This window comes from Drosophila rhopaloa, unplaced genomic scaffold (assembly GCF_018152115.1).
Source record: "Drosophila rhopaloa isolate 14029-0021.01 unplaced genomic scaffold, ASM1815211v1 contig_163, whole genome shotgun sequence".
In the NCBI taxonomy this organism is placed as follows: Eukaryota; Metazoa; Arthropoda; class Insecta; order Diptera; family Drosophilidae; genus Drosophila; species Drosophila rhopaloa.
This window is the reverse complement of record NW_025335043.1, coordinates 2,458,091-2,481,698: the sequence shown is the minus strand read 5'-3', so window position 1 is coordinate 2,481,698 and position 23,608 is coordinate 2,458,091. Positions and strand designations below refer to the sequence as shown.

General features: G+C 35.8%; 1 protein-coding gene across 6 annotated transcripts in view; it reads left to right on the top strand.

The window, feature by feature from the left end:
• The window catches only part of LOC108048170 (hepatic leukemia factor), a 59,782-nt gene that overhangs the window by 12,335 nt on the left and 23,839 nt on the right, over window positions 1-23,608 (top strand). The window contains exons 1-2 of one of the 6 annotated variants that reach the window (XM_044458301.1): window positions 714-981; window positions 2,030-2,987. The exons of 1 other annotated variant lie outside the window; for it this stretch is intronic. In XM_044458301.1, the coding sequence (XP_044314236.1) occupies window positions 2,885-2,987 (103 nt within the window). In that variant the 5' untranslated portion in view covers window positions 714-981; window positions 2,030-2,884. Of the gene's footprint in view, window positions 1-713; window positions 982-1,235; window positions 2,988-23,608 lie in introns of those variants that run through there. 4 more of the 6 variants (XM_044458302.1, XM_044458300.1, XM_044458305.1 and 1 more) reach the window with 4 other exon arrangements.

Genomic DNA, 23,608 nt, shown 5'->3' with positions numbered 1-23,608 from the left:
AATTGTTGAAATAAAAGCTCTCCGCTACAAAGGTATATGTTTTACTTTTTATTAAAGCACAGAAATGTCATATATTTTTTATATTTTTCATTTATTATTTCTTGAAAATAAAAAGGTTTATCTAAATAAATTAATTTAATTAAATTATAGAAAATTGGTATTTTTTGTGTTTTTAAGGTAAATGTAATTCGATGATATCCACATATTTATTAAATAATATTAAAAACTAAATATTTTATTTTAATCTTCATGAAACTTCTAACAATAAATTTAATTTTTATTTGTAAAATATACTTGTTGTGGTTCGCTTTTTTTCAGTGTTAATACGAAGCTTTATGAGGGACAGTGAGGAAGAGAGCTGTAACTAAGCTTAAGCTTAAGCTCCAGCTTAATCTCTCTCTGTTTTAGTTTTCGTTTACATTAATAACAGCTTTTATCTTGCTTTTATTTTTTTTGAGTTGCGCGCGCTGAACGAAAAAGTTGCCAAAAATAAAAAAGTCAAAACACGAGGCAAAATGAGAGAAAATTCGCACAAATAGAGAGCCAACATTATTCTAAGCGCAGTATCTGTGTATTTCAGCATATATTGTATCTGTATCTGTGAGATTGCCCTTAGCCGCACTCTCTCTCTCTCTTTTCTGGCGGCGTGTTTCTACACTTTTACACTTTGCAACGAAACGAGCGCGTGTCGAGAAGTTAGTTGAACATTCAGCGCCACAAAAGCCACACTAAAAACACAATATTAAAAATAAAAAATCCAAATTAAATCAAATTTTGTGACAAGCTAAAATTGGCAAAAAATAAAAAGTGTAACCAAAGACAGTTTTAAACGACAATTAAACTACGATGAAAGCTTTGACATTAGCTAAAAATTTAAAGACTTTAAGCAAAAAGCACGTGTCACTGCCAAGCAGTTAAAAAAGTGTACAGTTAAAAAAATTGATGTGTATTTTTTGAAAACCAAAAAATTAGCGCGTGTTTGTAAGTTTGTCTGCTTGTATATTTGTGTGTTGGAATATATATATTTTGTGAGGAATGTGAGTGTAATGTTCATAGTGCAAAAAGCATTGTAAAACAAACAGAAACAACAATCAGCTGACTTGCGCGCACTCTCTCCCGCCGTCGCCGCTCTCTCTCGCGCGCTCTCTCCACACACACTATACCTCTCTGTCACACTCTTATACGGGAAATGCATCTCCGGTTTGTGTAGAGTTGGCCCCACTTCCGCATCCTCCACGCCTCTTTCTCGTTTTTCGGCGACCTTTCGAACTTCGAATTTCGGTTTTTCGTAGGCGCTTGTCACATGCGCTCTGCGCCGGCAGCGACGTCGGCAGAGCGGCAACTACTACACCCACAAACGCTCACGAAGCGACCCGAGCACCACCGAATCGTATTTTTACAGTAAAAACAGCAGCACACGTTGAAACACTCACACGTCGAGCGTCGTTCGTTGAGATACAAACGCACGGATACGCGGATACCAGAGAAACGCACCGCATAAACGGTACAACTAAAAAGAAAAACCCTCTTCCCTACAAAAAGAAGGATAATACAACCCTTTAAAAATTTAATAAAATCACAAATAATAAATTCAAGCATTATAACATATAAATTAAAATAAAAATCCTTAATTATCGGTGCGTTTGTGTGTGTTTTGGTGTTGTTGTTCGCGTTTCTGTTGTCAACATTTTTCATCGATTTTCCCTGTCGGGCGCTCGTCGTTTTTCGCCTTCTCTCTCGCCATCTCCCTCTCTCTCTCAGTATCTGGCCACCCACTTACCCAAAACTATACCAAAAATTCTCCAGAAAAACACGCAAAAAATAAGCTGCTGCAGCTTCTTCTTCTTCACCAAATCTGCCATCTCTGTCGCACGCCGGGCGACCAACTATTGCAAATGCCATATTAGTGCTTTATAACTGTACAATAAGATATCACATACCTACAACATATATATAAAACACAGAATATATATATAGAAAGCCAAGCAAAGCAGAACTCTAACCAAAAAGCAATTGATTTTATTTTTAGTGCCGCCACAAAAATAAAAAAAAAACGAAAAAGCCTAACAACAAATTTCAGCGTTAAACGTTTTTGAAACTGAAAACTGTCAACAAAAAAACGCAGAGGAAAAACAAAATAGAAAAGCCACAGCAAAATAAAATACAGCAACTAGAGAAAACCAAACGCATTCGGCATTTGCAGCAGGAAAAGCGATATAAAAATAGCTTAATTAGCCAATGAAACAACAAATTCAATTACACAAAAATAAACCTACAAAAAAAGTAACCAAAAAGTCAGCGAAACGTACTTTTTAACAGCCACATGAATTAGTTTTAAACGAAAAACCCCCAACATTTCTTGTTGTACTCGCAAAAGTTGTTGTTAAAACATAAAAAAATTGTTGAATGAATTCGCGGTGCCTTTATTTATAGCCAGCATAACAAAAATCCAACAGAAAAGTAATAATATACAAATATATCTATATACATCTCTATATATATAAATATCTATGTAAAAATCTATAGAGAAAGATCGTATATATATAGACAAAGCAATAAAACGTAACGGGAATCGTGCAATATTTTCAAGGGTTTAATTAAATTAATTTCGATTGTGATCCAAAAAATTAAACTACAAATAACTAAACTAAGCAACAAAATCAAAATAACCATCAAAGTAAGATACAAAATTTCGTTCGTTATAAATTAAATAATTGATTAATTGTTATTGTTGTGAGATTAACATCATTATAACTATTATTGCTGCAAAAGTATAAAAAATAACTAGAAAAAGCAAAAGCAAACTGCAGGCCAGCAAAAAACCCGCAACGAGACTTTTTTTGTTCGTGTATAATCACAAAATTTCGGAAATTTTTATGAAAAAATGAGCGACAGGGAGCGATCGTCCCCAACACTGATCGAAACTGGTTTAAAAAACTTAATTGGCGGCCGTGATGGTAACTATCCACTGATCAGCGGAATTAATGGTGAGTAGAGAGCAACCCCAAAAAAACAAAATTAGTTTTGAATACAAAAACTACACAGTTTTGCACTTGAAACATTTCCAAAATTGTACGAGTATGAACTAAAAAAAAGCATTACCCGCAAGTGCTGGCAATCTGTTACCACTTGAAAACTAAAAAAAAAAACAAAGCGAAGAACCACATTGAAATCTAAAAGTCATAAAATACGAATTATTCTGTGATTGGGTCATCGCACGTCCGGAAACATGCAAAATAATGTGGGGGGGAATAGAGGATGTTTTGGGGTGGCAGGCGGAAGATTTAGACACGTTTCGTATAACCCAAATCCAAATTAATGGCAAAATAATGTTTAAAATAAAACCGAAACATTTTTCATGTCTTCTCGAACATAAATCAATTTGATGGAGGTGGGTGTGGGCTTAAATCCAGGGGATGGTTTCCACAAGATGACCCATTTGTGAAGCCATTTCCAGGGCCTTTTAGTGGGCCAGTAATACAAGTATCTATCTATCGAAGTACGCATCAAATCAAAATTGATAAGGCTATTAACCCAGGAGTGAAGGGCATTGGAGGGGAAATTGAGCTTCGGTTGGTCGCAAGGTTAAAGTGTATAAAGTGGTCAACCGAGTGTCGCATGTAGCACTCGTGGTTGTGGGGTCATTGAAGTACATTGAACGTGGGCTGACCCTCCTAGATCCGCCTCGATTAACCCCCTCCACAACTGGCGGACACCGAGACAGTGTTATCAGTGCCTTAACCCATTGAGCAATCTGGGCCAGCAATCGAATTACTGTAAATAATTAGTTTTGAGTGTCTGTAGGAATGTTTTTGGGTTAAATGGTTGACATTTTTTTCGGCTTTTAGTGGAATTTTTTTTGGAAGATTACATTCAATAAATGATTGCTTCAGTTATTGGGGCAATTACATATATTTATGCTTATTAGAATAGGGACTGTTATAACTGCCAATTTTTTATTTATTTTAATGCCCAAACACTAAGTTGAAAGTATATATTTTTATAGTACTGCTTGTATACCAATCATAACCTAGATACGGTCAATTATATTATTAATAACAAGGGTTCTTAAAAAATATATTTATTTAAGGTATCTATATAGTTTTATCAAATTTTGGTATATTATTTTAAATTCGTAATTGCAATTTATTTGGTCCTTAATATTAACATAAAATTTCATTAATGGCTAAATGCCATTTATCTTTAATATTAATTTAGTTTTAAATGATTATTTTATTTGATGCTAAGTTTATTAACAACATTTTTTAAATTTAATGTTTTATATTGGTAGCTGAATATAGCAACATAAACGTTAAAGAAGAGCATACTGTTGTCACTCATTGGTTCGTTTAAATTACCTATTATTTTACATAGAAAATATATTTTATCTTAAAGAAAATCTCTTTAGGTAGTCCTGTGATTCCTGCGGGTCCCATTTATTTATCATCCCAAGGCCATCGTTTATCTTACTTTCCCACAATCGTTATCCACTTTTCATTGCATTGCATTTCAATTGCAATTTCTTTTTCCAAACAATTACACAGCAATTTTGCTGCACCATCTTGCTGTCTTACATTTCCTCCCCCCCCACACTTTAACCCTTTTAAATCTGTTCCACGACATTTGCATAAGAAAGGAATTGGTCTTGACCAGCATATGGCTTCGAAAAAAAAAATAAAAACCCATCTCTGGGAAAGAATTCGATTCAGAAAGCATTTTAATTCTCTTTTTTTTTGCCCATTTTTGTGTGCTGTTGCAATTTTTTTTGCTGGTCCCACATCAGCCCCGCCCACCGAGAAACGCCCATTTGTCCGGCGGCAACGTAACCAGAAATCAATAGCATAAAAGCAGAACGAGAAAATGCTATTAAAAAGTGTCATAATCGGTCAGCATAATGAAAAGCAGGCCCAAGTCCCCCTTTCATACGGCTCTCAAGTTGTTTCCATAAATCAATAGGCGGAAACCCGAGCACTCACTCGTAGAAAACTTTCTGCGTCTAGCCAATACCTTTTTTATTTTATTTTTTAATTTATTGTAGCACAATTTTTGAGGTTGTCCACTATTTTTTTTAGTAAAGCTCTTTTATTCTCTTAATTTTTCCGTACTTCTTATCATACAAGCGATGTGGTGTGTTAACAAGCATTTGATTACCGCATTAAAAAGAGGCAGAATATATACTTTATAAAACACACTAGTTAAATGCGGCAAAATAAACATCGGAATAGAGGGTGAAACTGGCTGATAAGCTACAGATAGCCAGGGGCAAGTGTGAAGAGCGTTGGGTACACAGCAACATTTTTTCATCATTTTAAAGATAAATATATAAACATGCAACAGCATTTTTTGAATAAAAAAAATAGTAGAAAAATTGTATAAGTTATGAAGCATTTAAAATATATCAGTGGAAAACAATAAAAATCCTAAGCAATATCCCTGTCTAAAGAATTACCTTTAAAACAAAATACAACATATTACTTTTGTTTAGTGTAATAGGTAAAAAGAGAGGGACGCAGAGTAAAATCAAGTGAGCGATAAGCTAAACTAAACTAGAAAATCTTACATGAACATACTGCCGAAGGGGAGGTGATAAGATTACTGGACTTAGTTGCAAAGAAACGGAGTCGTTTGTCTGGCACAAATCACTTGCCGGCCCTCATAAATTCTTCGAGTGTAAGACAATAAAAGCAAAAACCAACAGCTGCGTGTGCCGATGTCGAGTGCAAAGCTCAAAAGTTGGTTTAGTTAGTTCCTCTGATAAGCAAAGGCATTTGATTTGTATCTAGCTGATGAGCTGGTGATCCAATTCAACGTCGGATGAGTCGTCGGTTTCGAGGGGATTTATTCGGCCGATTCCAGTTGTATCCAAGGCATATACTTATGAACCTCATAAAGCTAGTTTCTTATTCAGATATATGGCATTGTCCAGTTAATCAAATTAGGGAAGGGTAAATGTCTCAAGAGATTTATAAGTATTTCCTATATTAGGTTATAGTTTAAAGACTGCATGGACAATTTTAAGCTAACGAAGATCTATTTAGTTAGCCTTTAGTTATTGCCTTTAATTTTCTTAAAATTTCTAAAGATGCATTCAAAACTATCGTCACGTCTCTAAATAAACTTTCAATACTCTGGATCAAAATCACTTATCATTTTAAATATTTACCCAATCTAATTGCAATGAATTTCACCAGGTTAAATAAACCTTAAAGTGATACATAATTGCTAGCCACCACCTTTATGTCGTCAAATTGAATTACAAAAGCAAATAAATGCATTATTTCAAGTGGATTTTAAAATGCTATCTCCAAAAGCCATCTGTTTCTGTCCCGTTCTATAACCACGCTGTCTTTGTCGGGCTGATGGGCAATTATATTTTATTCGATTTGCATGTCAATGTTGCATAAAACGAAGCGCCGGCAATTGGCATAAATAAATGACAGCTTGAATTGTTGTTTGACCGAGTAAACAAGTGGCAGGGATTGACTATCTCCTTTCGCCTCCCCATCATTATTGATTGCAAATTAGCGGCTAATCATTAAACTAGAATTTTTTCCAATGACATAATCATGTGTGTCGTCAATTGATCATATTGATAAGCTATGCATTTGGGGTGCATTTTGCATGCCTGTCACCACCTGTGAGGATGTAGATATAAAAATTCATCGAACTATGAAAATAAGTTTGAATGAAAATCCGGCTTGGCCCATTAGAAAAGTTCTACCAACTCATTGATTCATTGGACTTGGCTTTATGCAATTAAAACTTTTAATTGAAAAACCCGCCTTGAATGGTGGCAAATCTCAAGACAAAAAAAAACATTCATGTGTTTTTGCAAATTTTAATTAAGCGAGATGTGTGAAAAGCTCATACTAGAAATATCAAACAAAAGTGGCTACAAAGTGTGAAAAATATTTTCATAAATATATATGCACACGAGAAATGCAGCTGAGGAAAAAAAAACAAATCTGGGCAGGGGAAAATGCTGGCGTGTGAATTTGTCATGCCAGGCAGCTGGTGGTAATTTTTTCGATGTTCCCACGAATTGCGGTCAAACAATATGTTTGCCATGTCTATTTTAAAAGATCGCGATGCGTATCAAAATCGCATATCTGCAGCATTATCTATATCTTGGGCTTTAAGTGTGAGCAGAAAATGTTTAATCAATTTCTGCTGACTTGCCATTTAAAAAAGTAAAGTAGGAAATTATTTGCTGGCATTTGGCCATGCCAACCTTTCTGTATCATCCGCAGCAAGGACGTCGGCAACTTTTTGTACCTGGCAAAGCAGCGGTTCAACAAAAAAGAAGGAAAACGGCAGAAAAAAGGAATCAAATTAAGGTTAAATACCACAAAGCGAGCGCACACTCACACTCAGTCGTAGTAGGGTAACTTAAATCCGAAACTAACACACGGATAACTAGACGTATACGTATCCTCTTGGCGGCGCCTGAAAGCAGGCAACACTTTTTGGCATTTGCCGCCCGCCGACTTCGGCTTCAGTTTTGTTGAGTTCACCTGCACTGAAAACAACGGCTTCTGCGGAAGAGTTAATATAATTTAATCATTTATTTGAAAAAATATTTATGTGATATTTATTGAGGAATATAACAAGATTTTTAAATTATTATATTAGTTATATTATATATTATTATATTGTGTTATAATTAGTTTTGTTACTAAATCGAATCGAAAATTATTTTTTTCCGTGCCCTTAATTTTAATAATGCATTTTTCATTTACCCAAAACCTTTTCGTCCTTAAAGAATATAAAATATGAACCTTAAGATAGTATTTTTTTATGTGCTCTTAAAGCTGCTCGTAGGCGTTGCCACCGGAATTTCTGTTGGCAAAATGATGGACAACAACAAGAACCAGAGTGGCACACAAAACAAACTGCCAGGAAGTTGGAAAACAGTCACGAAAGCTAGGCAGCAAAATTGAGCACTAAAAATAACAATAGCAACAGCAACACACCGACAAGAGGCACTAAAACATTCACAGTTCGTGCAACATTAATAACAAAATCCATAAATGAAATAATGTTGACTTCATTTGTTTGCCCCGATGACGTCAAAAAGGACACAAAAAAAAATAAAATAAAATGAAGGGGAGGAAATAGAAATGGTAACAGAAATAAAAGTTCGCGAAATGGCTAAGAATCGACAAAATACAAAGGGAAGTTACCCTCCTTGGCGGCACACAAAAGACACACAGACCTATATAGAGAGTTTTGATACCCCCAACGCCACAGTTGCACAGATTTTCGCTGTGGAATGTCCTGTCGTCCTGTCGTCCTATCGTCCTATCGTCCTGTCGTATTCCACCCCCTTGTCCATCCGTGAATTGAACATGTGTTGGTTGTAAACAGGAAGCAGCAGCAGAAGCGGCAGAAGCCGAAGCAGCTGGGGCCTTAAAAAATACTCGTATGCGAAGAATGTTTTGCCACTCAGCCGGGGTGAATATAGCCCCCAAAATCCCCCCTTAAGACCCCCTTTCTAAGCTCCCCCTGAAATTCCCTGGCTTGTTCTGCTTCTTGCCTTTAGCCAGGCGTAGCATGTTGCAAATGTCAAAGTAGCAAAACCCGGAAATTCGAAGGACATGTTCGAAATACGACGCCCACACACTCAGTGGGCGAAAAACAGAGAGAGAGAGAAAAAGAGAGTGTTACATACAGAGATAAAAATCGTTGGAGAAAAGTCTCCAAAGAGCGGCTAACATGCGCAATATCTCAGAGAAATTCTCTGAGAGTTTCTCTCGGAGCTTCACTTGCGTTTTTGTTTTCATTTTGGCCTGTAATTGTTATTGTCTTTTATGAGCCGGTAATATAAGGCACTCTCTCTCTTTTTTGTCTCCCTATTTTTTATAAGCCCACAACCACCTCCCTCTCATTTACCAAATAAAACGTAAGCCAAACTAAAGCATCTTAAGCCAAGTTAACGTCTTGCTGTTTTTACTAACACTAAGAAAACAAGAGAGCTTTGCCTAAGGCCCCTATGCTTTATTTTTTTTTGCCCCTGGCTGAAAGCGTGCTGAAATTGTTAAGACTGGCTCTTCGATTAGTTGGACTAAATCACGAGTTTCAGTTTAACAACTAACCAAAAGTAAAATAAAATATTGGGCAAACAAAGTTGGCCATTTAGCGTTTAATAAAGTGAGACACGAGGCAAAGATTTCAGCGCTGTGATGAAATTGCAGTTAAGGTGTATCGGCACACGGGGCGAATGCGTAATATTATGGCAAGGATTAGGAAATTAAAGTTGTGATATATGGGCGTATACTTAATAATCTGGCAAGGTTTGATAAATTTAATTAATAGGGAGTGGAGGGAAAGCTTTTAGGGTCGAGCGGAAATTAAAAATAAAACAAACCGATTTCAATCTTAGTTTTAAAAGCTAGCGCCATAAATTCACCCCCATTTCAAGGTTATTTCTATGCCGCTATGCCATTACACATACGCACTGTTGTCACCCAGATCTTGACATTTGACAAATTACCCTCGTGGAGATTATTTAAATGTAAAAATACACACCACACTATCAAAAGCATTTTAAATTATTTTTCCAAACCCATTTTCTTAATCAGTTTCCTCGCGGGTCAACAAAAATCACACATTTACCTCAGCTTTTCCTCTAGCAATAATCAGTTTTTTCGCATTGCTGACGTAGTTTAGACCGCCGATCATGTGCTGAGCGATGAGCACTAAAGCAACTAAAAATCTTGCGAAAGAACGAAAGAAAGATTCGGAAAAGAAAGCATGAAAAATGATTTCAAATAAACATTCTGAACTGAGGGAAAATAGTAAACATTTCTATATTTCTCAGTGTCCGAAATGATTTGCTTTTGAAAGGCGGAAAATCCAAAAAAAAATAAAACCTGAGAAGCTAAAATTAGCTAACGAAATAAATGAAAATTGCTGCAACAAGTAATTGCAATTTGGAGCTTCTTGGCAGACAGCCTCCACTGCCCTGCCTGCCGAAAAAACATCCATTAGCTTAATTTACCTTTTAAAATTGTTTTCATTCTCCGCATATCTTTTGCCATTCGCTCGTTTTATTTTTAATTGGACAAACATATTTTTGGAAAATTCGCTTTGCTACATAGAATGTGTATGTTTTCCTACTTGGGTTGTTCTTTCAATTAGCCTTTTGTTTTAGCGGTGGTGGCTGCCGCAATTATCAATGGGTTCCAGATAACTATAATTACATTTTCTTATGTTTACGCTTTTTAAATATTTTTCACTTTAAATATTTTTAGACATTCAATCCTTGGCAACTGCGATAAGAATTTGGCAGTTAACCTCAATTTGCGGAATACAATGCCAGAAATTAAGCATTTAAGACGGGAAATTGATCGATATCAAGGTTATTTTTTGTTTCATTTTTGTTATGGCTCATAAGGTGCGCTATTTTACGGATCAAAGGGGTTAGCATTCAATAATTCTTATCACTTTCGCCTAGGAATTGCATTTTTATTGGTTCTTTTATGGTTGGCTTCGTTGATATGATTAAGAGCCTTCTAAGAATTACTTAAGAGTTCTTCATATTTGTATATATATTTATAGATATAGCAAATAACCTGGTTTGCCTTCAACATTTCTAGATTAGACTTAACTTGATACGACTGGAACTTCCTGAAAATGATGATCGATTCAATTATATTATGATTTTTATTGGTCTGATATAATTTTGCTTCTATTTTACGCTTATCTCCCCTTTGAAAAGCACACACATCGATCTTCATAATCTCACTTGCCTGAATTGAAATATTATTTGTTTTCTTGGGTCATTTGTCATAGAGACTTCTTTTGTCAGCGGCTTTTGTTGCACAAACAATGTGTAGCCCCTTGGATATTGTCAGTCTGTAGATATATGTACTTTATCAATAAATGTTTATGATAACTCGAATCGCAGGAGTTGCAATTTTTATCACACAAAACCGATATCAAGCTAAGTTAACTGTATTTTCGGGAACAATTTTGGGTATACAAAATGGGTGTGGGAAAAGATATTATAAATAATTTGGCTATTAGCTTGCAGTTTATTTTTCAATTTAGGGCGATTTGTGTATAATGAAATTCTATAAACAAAAGATTATTGTCTTAAAGCAGAAATCCAGTCTCAAAAGAGGGAGACCAAAGTTATTTAAACGAGCCAAAGGAGGAATATGCTATCAGTAACGGAAATATCAACTAAAAACATTATTTCAATCGACACAAGCACTAAAAATAATAATCAATATAAGTTTGTGGTTATTTCCTTAGTTTATCCATATTTTTTCTCCACTTTCTACTTTGTCATCTTTCCACAATGTCAAAACACAATCAACTTTAATGCCTCTGTTGTCAATTTCTTGAGCCAAACACGCATGCCTCACTAAAGCCCTTTAGAAATATGTATCCAATCTCAATTATTGCTGAATTGCTCCACTTTTGATCCTTCCATCAAGTTTTCAATAAAAAAATGTTGTGCGGGAACGAGGGTTTATAAAAAATTGATTAGTTTATAACGAAGGCAAATTGAGCTTTAATTTGTTTTGAGTGGGTCTGAGCAACTCTGCCCTATGTGCGTGACTAAAGTTGCGGTTGTAGTGGCGCTTACATTGTATATAAGGTCATCATGTGGGTTGCAAACGGGGTAGTAAATATGGTCAAGCTGAGTCAGGTCAAAGCAACAATTTGTTGGCCATTAAGCAAAAGATTGCACAGGGAGTGCAAGTCGAGACATTAGTTAGGGGGTGTCGATTAAATATTTAAAACGCAACCCATTTCCCAGTGTAGTTCCCAGTGATGGGAAATAACTGTGTAGTTTCTCCAATACCTAGTTACTCATTTTCCACGACTTTTAGCTTACCAAGGCATAATAAATTATTAAAATCGTATTCCTTACTTGCGTATGAATGAAAAACTTAATAATAAATAGGTATCTGCATCAGTTTGCCATAAAATCAGGAACATTAACATTTATTGTACTTTATTTTTAAAAGTCAGGTGCATTTGAAATCACAATTTAAACTCATTAGTTTTATTTGACGCAATTCCTCAAGCGAATGTTTAATAAAAGATTTTTAATTGAATTTGCAGACAATTTGTAATGGCTTTTGTTTCTGTAGAAAACTTATTAATTGTTTCTGAGCTAGCCCTTATACATATTAAAATTTATTTGGCACTTAAGTCGGATGAGAAAAATCAGTACATTTCCCATCAGTGACAGCGTACCGCCCTCAATCATTTCCCCAAATCGAAGGAGGCAAACGGGAATGCGAGTCATTATATTAGTTGGCTATCGCTTTGGCTTTCTTTGTTGGCCTGCTCTGCAATTAGTTTGGCTTGCATTCGGTTGACATTTTGCCTGGCCCATAGCACCACTTATATACCCCTTCGATCTGTGCCTTCCACTCTGCTCGCTTTCTGCAATATCTCGTGCATTCGCTTTTGTCAAATGACATTTCTATTTCTTCTAGTAACTCACACATGGCCAACTCATACGTACATATACCCATACCAATACCAATACCTGTAGACGTGTGTTGCCATGGGGGGAAACCCCCCGGTCCACTGGTCCCTTCCTGTACATAGTCTGCCACTAATGTGGCGTACGTTTTTTGGCCAACACTTTATCAAGATGGCAGACGCCTTGGCTCTTGGCCAGAAATGCACACAAAACTACAACATTTTACCTAGACTAAAATCAAGGGATGCAAAGGGGGTAAGGGAGAACACCTTGAGGGAGTTTTGTTATTCCTAAAGAGTCAAATGTTCAACGCAATTATCAGAATGAAATTTTAGCCCATCAAAATTTCAAAGAAATGTTCCGAACCCTCCAAACCCCCCACCCACCCCCCACCACCCACAACGAATATACGCTGATGAGTCATTCGCTTTTATATCCATTTCTATTTGATTTCTTTGCCTTGGCTTTTGTTAACAGATTTGTTTTCCTTTTTGGAATTATTTATCTTGGCGCAATTTTTCATAGCACGAAAAGTGGAAGGAGGGGATGACTCTTAAGACTTTTTGTCAACCCCCATGAAAATGGGCGACAACATGTGCCATTTGTCTTAACCTTCACGAACATTTAGACGTCATTCATTTCTCATAATTTTTCGTGCGCTTTTCTTTGATTTTTTTGTTTTTCTTTTTGTCTATAAAGGTTGGAATTTTGCCACCGCCAAAAGAAACAATTTATTATTTAAACGCATTAAATACCTTTATTTTGATTGCAATTGTTAAAGACAAATATTTTTTCCACTGAGGAATTCCAAAACTTTTTGTGGTGGTGGCCATAAAACTTTTTTGACTGCGGCAGTCAAGGACGTTTGATAAGATTGAACGAGAATCGGAAGTTGAAACATTTGGCTGGCCCCTAAAATGTACCTAATTTGTATGGTTTTTCGGCTCGAAAGAAAAAAGTTTATGGAAGGAAATAATAAATGTTTTTGGGGGTACAAAATTCGGGAAACTTATCAACGCAAAATGCCAACACACATTTTATTTTTCATATATTTTTTTTAAGCAACTTGTACGTTGAATTTATGTTATATGTAAAACTCGTTTCGCTTGCCAAATAAGTCACTTTTTGGCAAGCACTAGTATATGTTTTATGGAATTTCTGAGACACACATTAAAATTTAAAATTATCTTAAAAAAGATTATTTGAAACTGAAGACTACAATTCATTAAACAAGAACTTTGTGAGCTTATCATAAATCACTTTATCTAAAATTATAAATGATTTTGGGGCGGCAACGTCAAAAGTAATGGTTCTATAGAATTTTAAACAGAAAAAACATTCTCCCAGATAATTGTGCTCAGACATTATAGTTTTACATCTCTAAAATCATAGAAATCATTGAACTAGAACTTTGCTAGTTCATTTCATAAATCACTGGGTGACGCAGTTCGGGTGGAAAATGTCCCTGACTAATTTCTATATTTCAACTTAATCCGCCATCAAGAATATATGTCAACCAAGCCCCAAAAAAATTCCCCAAAATACATAATAAAAAATTAATAAAAACAAAAAGGCAACAAAGAATTATGCCATACTCAAAATTAAATAATAAAAATTCCAAAACAAATATTAGGTAGATAAATCCGAATTAATTTTATAAAAATTCTTCCAACTGCAATAAAGTGTGAAAATTTGTTGTTTGATTGTCTTGATTACGGTCATCAGCAGACACAAGCTGATTACACCATATATAAACACATCATGTTCGTGTGTGTGTGGATGTGGATGCGGTGGCTACGGTTATAGATTTAGATATAGCGATATGGACATTATACAATGCCAGGAGAATGCTGCCTCCTGGCATGGGGCCAATAAATTGGGTCGGGAAAATGAAAATGAACAATAAACGCCCGGAGACGAGATGAACAATAAAGGTTGATCTGCGAACGAGGTGTTGCACTATATGCATAGAAAGTGGCAGCAATGACAATGAGAATTATTGCTCTGATTTTAATCCAAAATGTTCCCTGGCCACAGATATGCTACTAGACACATTTATGACCAATCAATTTAAGAAAGATAATCACCGTGCACAACAAAGTTTCCAAGTAATTTATTGTATTCGCGGGGTCTATCGCCACCTTATCCATGGGATATGGCTGCGGTGGAGGGATCGTAAATAAAGCCCGTTTCAAGTGCCCATCGATAGTTGTGGCGTCTCGTCTGGTTTTTGCTTATCAGCTATCAGTTTTCGATTTTTAAGTTAAGCCGTTCTATTAAATAGCGATTTTATGGTTTGGGCAATAAAGCATATTTTATGTGGGTCATATATAATTAAAGTGATGGATAGGGATTTCGACATAATCAGTAACTAATTTATGACAGGATTGGATTATGCAGAGAAATAAATTCCAGCTAAAATTACAATTTGTTTTTAATTTGTTGGTCATGAATAAAATTAGGGATAATAGAACATTACTGATATTAGTGATCTAAAAATAAAATGCAATTAAATATCTTAAGTATATTAATCAACTAGACCCCTCCCATATTACTAATAGTCAAGATACGAAATCGTCTTAAAAAATAAAATTGCTCATTTTCTAAAAGTTTTTTATAGCTAGCTAGTCATAAATCCAACTTGATGATGCATTTTTTATATCACAGCGCTAATTTCTTGGGGAAGCAAGGCTTTGTATCATCGGCATGACACCTATTATTTGGCTTTACATCATCATTGAGCTTGACTTACATTGTTCTTATAATAGTATCTGTCGGTTTTGACACCTCGATATATGTAATATTTGCCCAGTCAGGCCCGTTGGCTTATCTCATTGTGTGCCCGGCGCTGGGGGAATTCAGCCCGACTTGATGACTACTTTGTCTATTTACCCTATCCGCCAGATTAAAGTGTCACGAGTGTTCCACCATGTTCGCTGCCCTGTTCCGTTCCCTTTTCTTCCCTCCTCTACTTTACTTTCATCTCCTTTGGCCTCTCAGCTCCCCAAGTTCTCGTTGTCAATTTGCGTTTATTAGATGCACACGGCAAAAAGCAAGGCTTGAACTATGGATACCTGGTGGGTCAGGTGGCTAAGAGCGGGGGTTTCCACCCATATGCACAGAGAGAAAAACATTGAACATACCTTTTATATTGAATATTTTTAAACATTTCCTGTTTACTTATTATCAAAGGTATATGTTTTGTATTACTTCAATAATATATTTATTATTCTTAAAATTCTTAAATGTTTTTTTCTAATATAAATTCTTAAATGATTTGCAAAGTTTTTTTTAAAAAAATGTTTTGTTAAAAAATTCTACTATATAACACAATGCATAAATAATAATTCCATGTCTCATATATTTTAAAGATTTGGATCGTTAGTTTGTGAATTGTACATAAAGAATTTCTCAAGTAAACGATAATATAAGATTTTTATAAAAATATAATCTCCTTAGTCGGTTTTCAAATAATAATATATATAACAAGAAAGGAAAGGGGGGGGGGGAGGTGTTTTCCTCTGCAGAATACTCTGTAAATTATATTCTCCAAAATTATTCATATGATGCATTCTTAATACTCATAAAAATCCGAACTTCAGCTTTAACAACAACAAGTTATGGCATTTCCAATCGTTCAGTTATATGGTAGCTATAGGATATAGTCCGCCGATTCTTATGAAATTTGGTAGGTCGGATTGATTGGCCAAATATAACACTCACAGAAAATCCCAAATTCCTAACTTTACAAACACCAAAGTTATGGCATTTCCGATCAATCAGTTATATGGCAGCTATAGGATAAGGGCCGACCTTATGAAATTTGGTGGGTCGGATTGATTGGCCAAATATAAAACCCATAGAAAATCCCAACTTTCTAACTTTACAAACACCAAAGTTATGGCATTTCCGATCAATCAGTTATATGGCAGCTATAGGATATAGTCGGTCGATCCTTATGAAATTTGGTAGGTCGGATTGATTGGCCAAATATAAAACCCAAAGAAAATCCCAACTTTCTAACTTTACAAACACCAAAGTTATGGCATTTCCGATCAATCAGTTATATGGCAGCTATAGGATATAGTCGGCCGATCCTTATGAAATTTGGTAGGTCGGATTGATTGGCCAAAAATAAAATCCATAGAAAATCCCAACTTCCTAACTTAACAAACACCAAAGTTATGGCATTTCCGATCAATCAGTTATATGGCAGCTATAGGATATAGTCGGCCGATCCTTATGAAATTTGGTAGGTCGGATTGATTGGCCAAATATAAAACCCATAGAAAATCCCAACTTTCTAACTTTACAAACACGAAAGTTATGGCATTTCCGATCAATCAGTTATATGGCAGCTATAGGATATAGTCGGCCGATCCCGGCCGTTCCGACTTATATACTGCGTGCAAAGGAAAGAAGGGTGTGTGCAAAGTTTCAATCCGATAGCTTTAAAACTGAGAGACTAGTTTGCGTAGAAACAGACAGACGGACAGACGGACATGGCTATATCAACTCAGGAGGTGATCCTGATCAAGAATATATATACTTTATAGGGTCGGAGATGTCTCCTTCACTGCGTTGCACACTTTTGACCAAAATTATAATACCCTCTGGCAAGGGTATAATAACAATAAATATAGTTAGAATAAAACACTTTTTGGAAAAATCTCGATTACTATAAAATGTAAAGAATTTAATAATACTTTAAATTGGAGTTATTTATATGGGATATATTCCAATTTGATAGTTTTATGGACAATGTGGTAAGGCTGGATTTGTTGGCAGTAATATTTGCTTCCCATTTTTCAATCAGAGTTTAGGATAGGGTTTTTTTTCTCTATGTGGTCCAGGTGAGGTAAACCAAGGTGTGGATGGCTTGGGTCACAGCTGGCGGACTCATATGTATGTGAAGACGCGAGCTTCGGCACTTGAGAGCAGCTAGGCGTGCTCAACTATTCCACTGCTGTTTTCTTAGACCCACTCCCCTCCCCCCGAGGAAAACCCCTCCCCCACCACCCCCTTATGGCCATTGCCACACATGCTTTTTATTCAATTAACACGGCGAGAAGAGGCGAACTGAGAGACATGCATTAATTTAAGCCAACAACAAAACGAGCTGAGGCAGCTGCCAAAAAATTGACTTAATTTGTTGAACAAACAAAGAGAGGATGAAAAAAACATATCACGAGTACCGAAAAGGGGGTGACAAAAAGGGGTTAAGTGGATGGGGGGTTTGGGTGGGTTCTAATCAAATAGCAATCGACATATTCCGTTAATTAGCCGAGCAAATAAGAAGAAACTTTTACTTTTTCTGGGCGAGCGAAAGAATAATGTAAATTGCCATGATGCTCAACTTTGATGCTCGGCACTTGAGAATGGGGAAAAAAACAAGAAAACAAAAAGTAAGGAAGGCAAAATATAAAATGCCAGCTGCAGTGGTTGAAAAATTGAATACCCTGATAAAATATGTTTTAAAAAAACACTACAAATTTAGAACCAGATATTTTTGATATAAATTTTTATTATATATATATGTTTAAAATGAAAAATTTGGAACCTGCAGATGTTCAGCTGTATTTCTTGAGTTAAATGTGAAAGATACATATGTGAACAAAATTACAACAAATTTAGCTAATGCTTTAAGCACACTTCCGGACGGATAGACGAAGTCCCGGACATTGACTAAGTGCCTGGTTCTGTGATAGAAGCAGACTGCTGGGCAAAGTTTTGCTGCCCTCAGCAGTGGCTACAGTATATCAAAAAGCGAGATGCAAACGCATTCGGCAAGTGGTCACTGTAAAAAAGGAAGACGAAATCGCAAATTGAAAGAGCTGCAAAAAAATGAAAGAAAATTTGCATAAGAGACTGTGAAACGGTTTGCATTTGATGAAAGTCGATTCATGGCTAGCCACCAGGGGGCGGAAATGGGCGAGGGCGGGGCTGTGTGTAAGTAGTGTGTGCCCCACTCAATTCATTGAAAGACAAAAAACAAAAAAAAAAAAAAGGAAATACTGACAGACGGAAAACTGCAAACAAAAAACACTTAAAGTAGCAACGAGAACAGTGACAATGTAGGACCCAGAATAAAAGGGGGTTGCGGAAAAAACAAAAGGAAAACTGTAAAATGAAAATTCCACCCCCAAAAGGGTCCTTCGACATCCTCCCACATTTCCATCAGTCTGCCTGGTGTCGCTTCATGGTTTGCTTCATTAAAATTTGGTTTTCATTTCAATTAAGTTGCGGTTTGGTTGGCCGGAAAATGGCAGGAAAATCAAAGCAATTGTTGGCTTTACGAATAAAAAGAATGGGGAAAATGCCAGTGGTTGGTGTAAAGTGTTGGAATCGAAAAGTGCAGGCTATTTTGGGATGGCGAAGGAAATCGCGGCGAAAAAACGGTAAAGAAGGATTCTGAATGTTTTTTTTTAACTTTGGCAATAATAATAAACATTAAAGCCCAGTGAACTACGAATGAGTTAAGCTAAATTGCTGAGATAAATTCACAGTTTTTAAGTAATTTGCTGCCCAATTAATTTTTTAGTTGGCAAAGATAGCTCATGAATTTATGGGCCACGTAGCAAATATAAGAATTTAAGGAAAAACAATTTTCATGCGGCCCAAATGGCAAACCACCCACTCGTAGTAAATACAATACACCTGCCCCAAGTTAACGCAAACAAAACTGAAAATATAAAAACTTTATGGCGAGGACGGCGGCAGAAATGTCTGATGGATGTGGACGAATATGTTTTAAAATTTTTCGAAATTCCTGCCCTGCCTTCTGGGAAATGAAATAGAAAATTCAATTTGGCCTTTGATCAAAGATGAAATTGCATTTTTCACAGGATGGGGGCGTGGTGCAGATTTATTACTTTGAAATGTTGCAAATGGCGAACAGGGCGTATGAGGTATGTGCATCCATCTAATCATCTGCCAAATGGCCACGAAATGCAAAATGGGAAAATATGTTTGCTCACTTAATGAGCCAACAAAAGTGCGCAACAAATTTTCTCACAGCTAAACCAATAAAAAATATTATTCCCATTTATTTTCGCTCTCTTTTAAATGGTTTCTCAATTGGCAACTATTGTGGGGGCTTATTTGGTTAATTACATGCAAAAGTGTCAAAAAAGCTGAGAAAAAGACAACTGCAATAATGTCTCTTTATTTTCAAGTGCAAATGGAAAAAAAGTCTTGAAATTTTTGACAGATGCATTTAATGTTTTCATTGATTGCCAGAAGCTTTAATCACATTCAAACTTTTCTTTTCCTTCTTTTTCACTTTTTCATTTCTCCTTTTTGGACATGAACGTGTTTTTCGTTAATTAATTTGAGTCTCTTTTTAATTTCCCAACTGAGCGAACATACACTTAATTTAGGAATAGATAGATCTATCTATTTTAAAACATGTTTTTATATAAAATTGTAATTTTAATTAAAGTTTTTTGAATTTTCTTGGATTCTTTGCAGGTGAGTGAGCTCTATGAAAACGTTTTATGATTTATATTGAAAGTGGTAAGTATAAATAAAAAGAAATTGATAATAATGGAAAATATAAAAAAAGGCCCAATCTTTGAAAAGCTTTTAATATTTAAGCACATAACTAAAATTTGTATTTGTCTTTTTAAAAATAACGAAATAACGTTTTTTTTAATTTTACCAATTTAAATCTTTTTTTTTTCAATGCCGCCCCAATAAAAATTCCCAAAACATTTCATTTCCACTTTGAACTTTATATGCTAACCGACAGCTTAGTTAATTAACACTCGTCGGCAATTACAAAAACATAAAAAATTGCCAAAGCAGCAACAACAATAAAGAGCTCAATTAACGCCACTCACAGCTCAGGGGCTAAAATCGAGGGGCTGAGGGGGGTTAAGCGGCAGATGAGATGTGCATGCAAACAACATTTTTTACTAGTTCGAAGTAGTTTTCATGTGAACGACAATTTGAAAACCCGGTTGCATCATTTCTGACAACAAAGGGTTAATTTCCATTACGAGCTTATTGAGAGCGAAACGCAGGAAACTGTCATTGAGTGAGTTTTTCCGAACGGAAAGACATCGAAAAAAGTACCTAAACGTATATTTAAACTATATTTTTAGTTATTGGCGGCGTAAGTTGAGTAAAGCCAACACGCGTGGAGAATGCCTTTGATTTTATTTTGGGTTTAAGCAATGTTTTACACATTTAGAACTGTCAGAAGACAAAGTGTCTAGAAATTCTTGCGAGCACAAATAACTAAATGAAATGGAAACGGAATACAAGAAGAAATACAAGTGTGTGGGTGTATATCTAGACAAAAACTTGTTGTTAGTTAAATTATTGAATTTAAAGTATTGCGGCAGCTGCTTCACTTTTCACCACAGACCACATTTCCCAATTTTCTTCGAAATATAATTTTGTGTTTTGCTGTTGTGGCGCCATCTATCGTCGGCCACTGGTAACTGTCAACCATTGACATTTTCTGAATGAATCAAGATATAAATAAACAACGGCGAGAGCAGCATTTTTTGGGCACAAAAAAACAATTTTAATTCACGCTAGCGAAAAAATGTTTTCACTCCAATTCTTTTGGCTTTGTATGCATTTTTTTTCGTTTGAACTGTGGGCAGATGGATTGTATGATATGTACCTATATAATTATATCAATTCTAAAACAAATTGGTCTAATTAATGAATTCAGCAGACTATAAGTTATTAATGGCTGTCTAATGACATTTGCTTCTATTATCCGTTACTGGTTTTTCTTTATTTACATTGAACAATGTTTTCACGGCATTATTAAATATAAAAACTACTAAAATTTGACTATGTTCAGTTTTGTAAGCTTAATTAATAATTGGTCTTTTCAAAAATATATTTTTATAAATAATTCTACTACATATTAACCCGTATAAAATTTATAAAGTTACTGTAAATTAATTAATTAACATTATCAATTAAATTACACTTAAAACAAGAAAGGAAAGCTAACTTCGGGCGGAGCCGAAGTTGAAATACCCTTGCAGAATATTCTGCAAATTATATTCTCCAAAATTATTCATATGATGCATTCTTAATACTCATAAAAAATCCCAACTTCCTAACTTTAAAAACACCAAAGTTATGGCATTTCCAATCGTTCAGTTATGTATATGGCAGCTATAGAATATAGTCGGCCGATCCTTATGAAATTTGATATGTCGGATTGATTGGGCAAAAATAAAACCCATAGAAAATCCCAACTTCCTAACTTAACAAACACTAAAGTTATGGCATTTCCGATCAATCAGTTATATGGCAGCTATAAGATATAGTCGGCCGATCCTTATGAAATTTGGTAGGTCGGATTAATTGGCCAAATATAAAACCCATAGAAAATCCCAACTTCCTAACTATACAAACACCAAAGTTATGGCATTTCCGATCAATCAGTTATATGGCAGCTATAGGATATAGTCGGCCGATCCTTATGAAATTTGGTCCGTCGAATTGATTGGCCAAATATAATACCCATAGAGAGTCCCAACTTCCTAACTTAACAAACAGCAGAGTTATGGCATTTCCGATCAATCAGTTATATGGCAGCTATAGGATATAGTCGGCCGATCCCGGCCGTTCCGACTTATATACTGCGTGCAAAGGAAAGAAGGGTGTGTGCAAAGTTTCAATTCGATATCTCTAAAACTGAGAGACTAGTTCGCGTAGAAACAGACAGACGGACAGACAGACGGACAGACGGACAGACGGACAGACGGACAGACGGACATGGCTATATCAACTCAGGAGGTGATCCTGATCAAGAATATATATACTTTATAGGGTCGGAGATGTCTCCTTCACTGCGTTGCACACTTTTGACCAAAATTATAATACCCTCTGCAAGGGTATAAAAATGTATATTGTATTAGGTATAAAGTGAATGAATATAATGAATATAATCTTTTTATTAAATATCTTAACATGTACATATTTTTATTTAAATTGATTAAATTTAAAACCAGGATTAATTATGACCATTTTATTTATGATTTTGTTTCATAGATTATTTGCTCCAAGCTGACAAAAATATATATTGAATCACAAAAGATGTCCCACTGTGCCTGATAAAAAGCTTTTGCGCCACCTAGTGGCTGTTTTAGGGAAGCTGCAACAAAAAGCTTGGAAAAGCTTTCTCTTTCGCGCTCTTTAGAGCGGCAGAGAGCGCATACTCGTGTTTTGCTAGGCAGCTTGTCTGGCAGTTTCCCCTGCCACCCATCACTCACCACCCACATTTCCGCCCAACCCCCTTCCGCCCCTCAGCAGACGGCTCAAACATTGGATCCCACCAGCGGACGCAAGACCGTTGGGTGAAACACGTGCGCACAGTCGCTTAATAAACGAAACATTTCGGCCCCCGTTGGAAAATTCCCTTTGGATATCGCGCATACGCCACGTTAGCCATTAATTAGAATTTTTACTGCATTAGCCTACGACAACAATTGAAATCGCATCACAATCATATTTCCAATTTTGCTGACGTCCTCTTCGTATGTTGTTTTGCCTTTTGCCGTCCCCTTTTTTCCCGGGGGTCACATGTTTGGCCAGGCGACGACGTCAGCTGGTTTGCCATTTCTTCACTTTTCTGGCTACTCGAATTTCCAGTCCAAAGTGCCCGGTGATAAGGCCAAAGGGGGAGGCTTGCCTCTGCCCACCTCACGCCCCCTTACTTTAATTACGTAAATCAATTTCCGACTGCTGAACTTCAACTTTGCACCTGATTCCCCGACAGAAAAATTGTCTGGTTTTGTAGATATGGAATTTCAGTTTATTGTCTGGTCAGCGGTAAGCCAAACAACCTGTTGGCCAAGTTTCTTACTGATAAGCCGCCCGCAATATAATTTTTATTTTCTGTTAACTTGTTCTATAAAGCCGTAAAATTGCGACGACGGTTTCATAGATATGGCGCATGTTTGCGTTTGGAATTTCCAGGCATTGAATGAAAGTTAAGACAAAAAAATTCTAAAAGATTGCATTAAACATATTTGATTAATGAAAATATGGCGTGTTTAAGACCTTGAAAGAGTTGGTATCAACTGCATAACTTAGATAAGTCCCAAATAATATTTGATCCGCCGGTTGCAGCTTATTTGAATATCATTTTAATTGTTTAACCCACCTTTAATTTATTTAATAAAC